This window comes from Petromyzon marinus, chromosome 69, assembly GCF_048934315.1.
Source record: "Petromyzon marinus isolate PM22_M1 ecotype Great Lakes invasive population chromosome 69, UKy_Petmar_22M1.pri1.0, whole genome shotgun sequence".
NCBI classification, from domain to species: domain Eukaryota; kingdom Metazoa; phylum Chordata; class Hyperoartia; order Petromyzontiformes; family Petromyzontidae; genus Petromyzon; species Petromyzon marinus.
Genome location: NC_133735.1, coordinates 4,823,095 through 4,824,639, shown reverse-complemented (window position 1 = coordinate 4,824,639; position 1,545 = coordinate 4,823,095). Strand labels below are relative to the sequence as shown.

At 53.1% G+C, this 1,545-nt stretch overlaps 1 protein-coding gene across 1 annotated transcript in view; it reads right to left on the bottom strand.

Annotated features, from left to right (window-relative positions):
* Window positions 1-1,398: 1,398 nt before the first annotated feature.
* The window catches only part of LOC142906723 (protein fantom-like), a 37,933-nt gene continuing 37,786 nt past the window's right edge, over window positions 1,399-1,545 (bottom strand). The window contains exon 13 of the mRNA XM_076055107.1: window positions 1,399-1,410. Within this exon, the coding sequence (XP_075911222.1) occupies window positions 1,399-1,410 (12 nt within the window). The remainder of the gene's footprint in view (window positions 1,411-1,545) is intronic.

The following is a 1,545-nucleotide window of genomic DNA, read 5'->3' as shown; positions in this document are numbered from 1 at the left end:
CACTCACTCACTCAGCCACTCACTCAGTCACACAGTCACTCACTCAGTCACTCAGTCACTCACTCAGTCACTCACTCAGTCACTCACTCACTCACTCACACAGTCACTCACTCAGTCACTCACTCACTCAGTCACACAGTCACTCACTCAGCCACTCACTCACTCAGTCACTCACTCACTCAGTCACACAGTCACTCAGTCACTCAGCCACTCACTCACTCAGCCACTCACTCACTCAGCCACTCACTCAGTCACTCACTCACTCACACAGCCACTCACTCACTCAGTCACTCACTCACACAGCCACTCACTCAGTCACTCACTCAGTCACACAGTCACTCAGTCACTCACTCACTCAGCCACTCACTCACTCAGCCACTCACTCAGTCACTCACTCACTCACTCACACAGCTACTCACTCACTCAGTCACTCACTCACTCAGTCACACAGTCACTCACTCAACCACTCACTCACTCAGTCACTCACTCACTCAGCCACTCAGTCACTCACTCAGCCACTCACTCACTCAGTCACTCACTCACTCAGCCACTCACTCAGTCACTCACTCACTCAGTCACTCACTCACACAGCCACTCACTCAGTCAAACAGTCACTCACTCACTCAGCCACACAGCCACTCACACAGCCACTCACTCACACAGCCACTCACTCACTCAGTCACTCACTCACTCAGCCACACAGTCACTCACTCACTCACACAGCCACTCACTCACTCACACAGCCACTCACTCACTCAGTCACTCACTGACTCACACAGCCACTCACTCACTCAGCCACTCACTCACTCACACAGCCACTCACTCACTCAACCACTCACTCACTCACACAGCCATTCACTCACTCAGCCTCTCACTTAGCCACTCAGTCACACAGCCACTCACACACACAGCCACTCACTCAGTCACTCACTCACACAGCCACTCACACAGCCACTCACTCAGTCACTCACTCAGTCACACAGTCACTCACTCAGTCACTCAGTCACTCACTCAGTCACTCACTCACTCAGTCACTCACTCACTCACTCAGTCACACAGTCACTCACTCAGTCACTCACTCACTCAGTCACACAGTCACTCACTCAGCCACTCACTCACTCAGTCACTCAGTCACACAGTCACTCAGTCACTCACTCACTCAGCCACTCACTCACTCAGCCACTCACTCACACAGCCACTCACTCACTCAGTCACTCACTCACACAGCCACTCACTCACTCAGTCACTCACTCAGTCACACAGTCACTCACTCACTCACACAGCCACTCACTCACTTAGTCACTCACTCACTCAGTCACACAGTCACTCAGTCACTCACTCACCCAGCCGCTCACCCACTCACACAGGGCTCATAGCCCAGTGCCCCGCTAACCGCTGCTACACCCACCGCTCCCCACAACAACAACAAACAACAACAAATAACCGCCTTTCTCCGCAAAGTGGCGGTGACGTCACCGCAGCGCTTGTGCCAGGCTAGGTGCACGTTATAAGGTCACGTGAAGTGTCAAGAACACGCACGCTCAC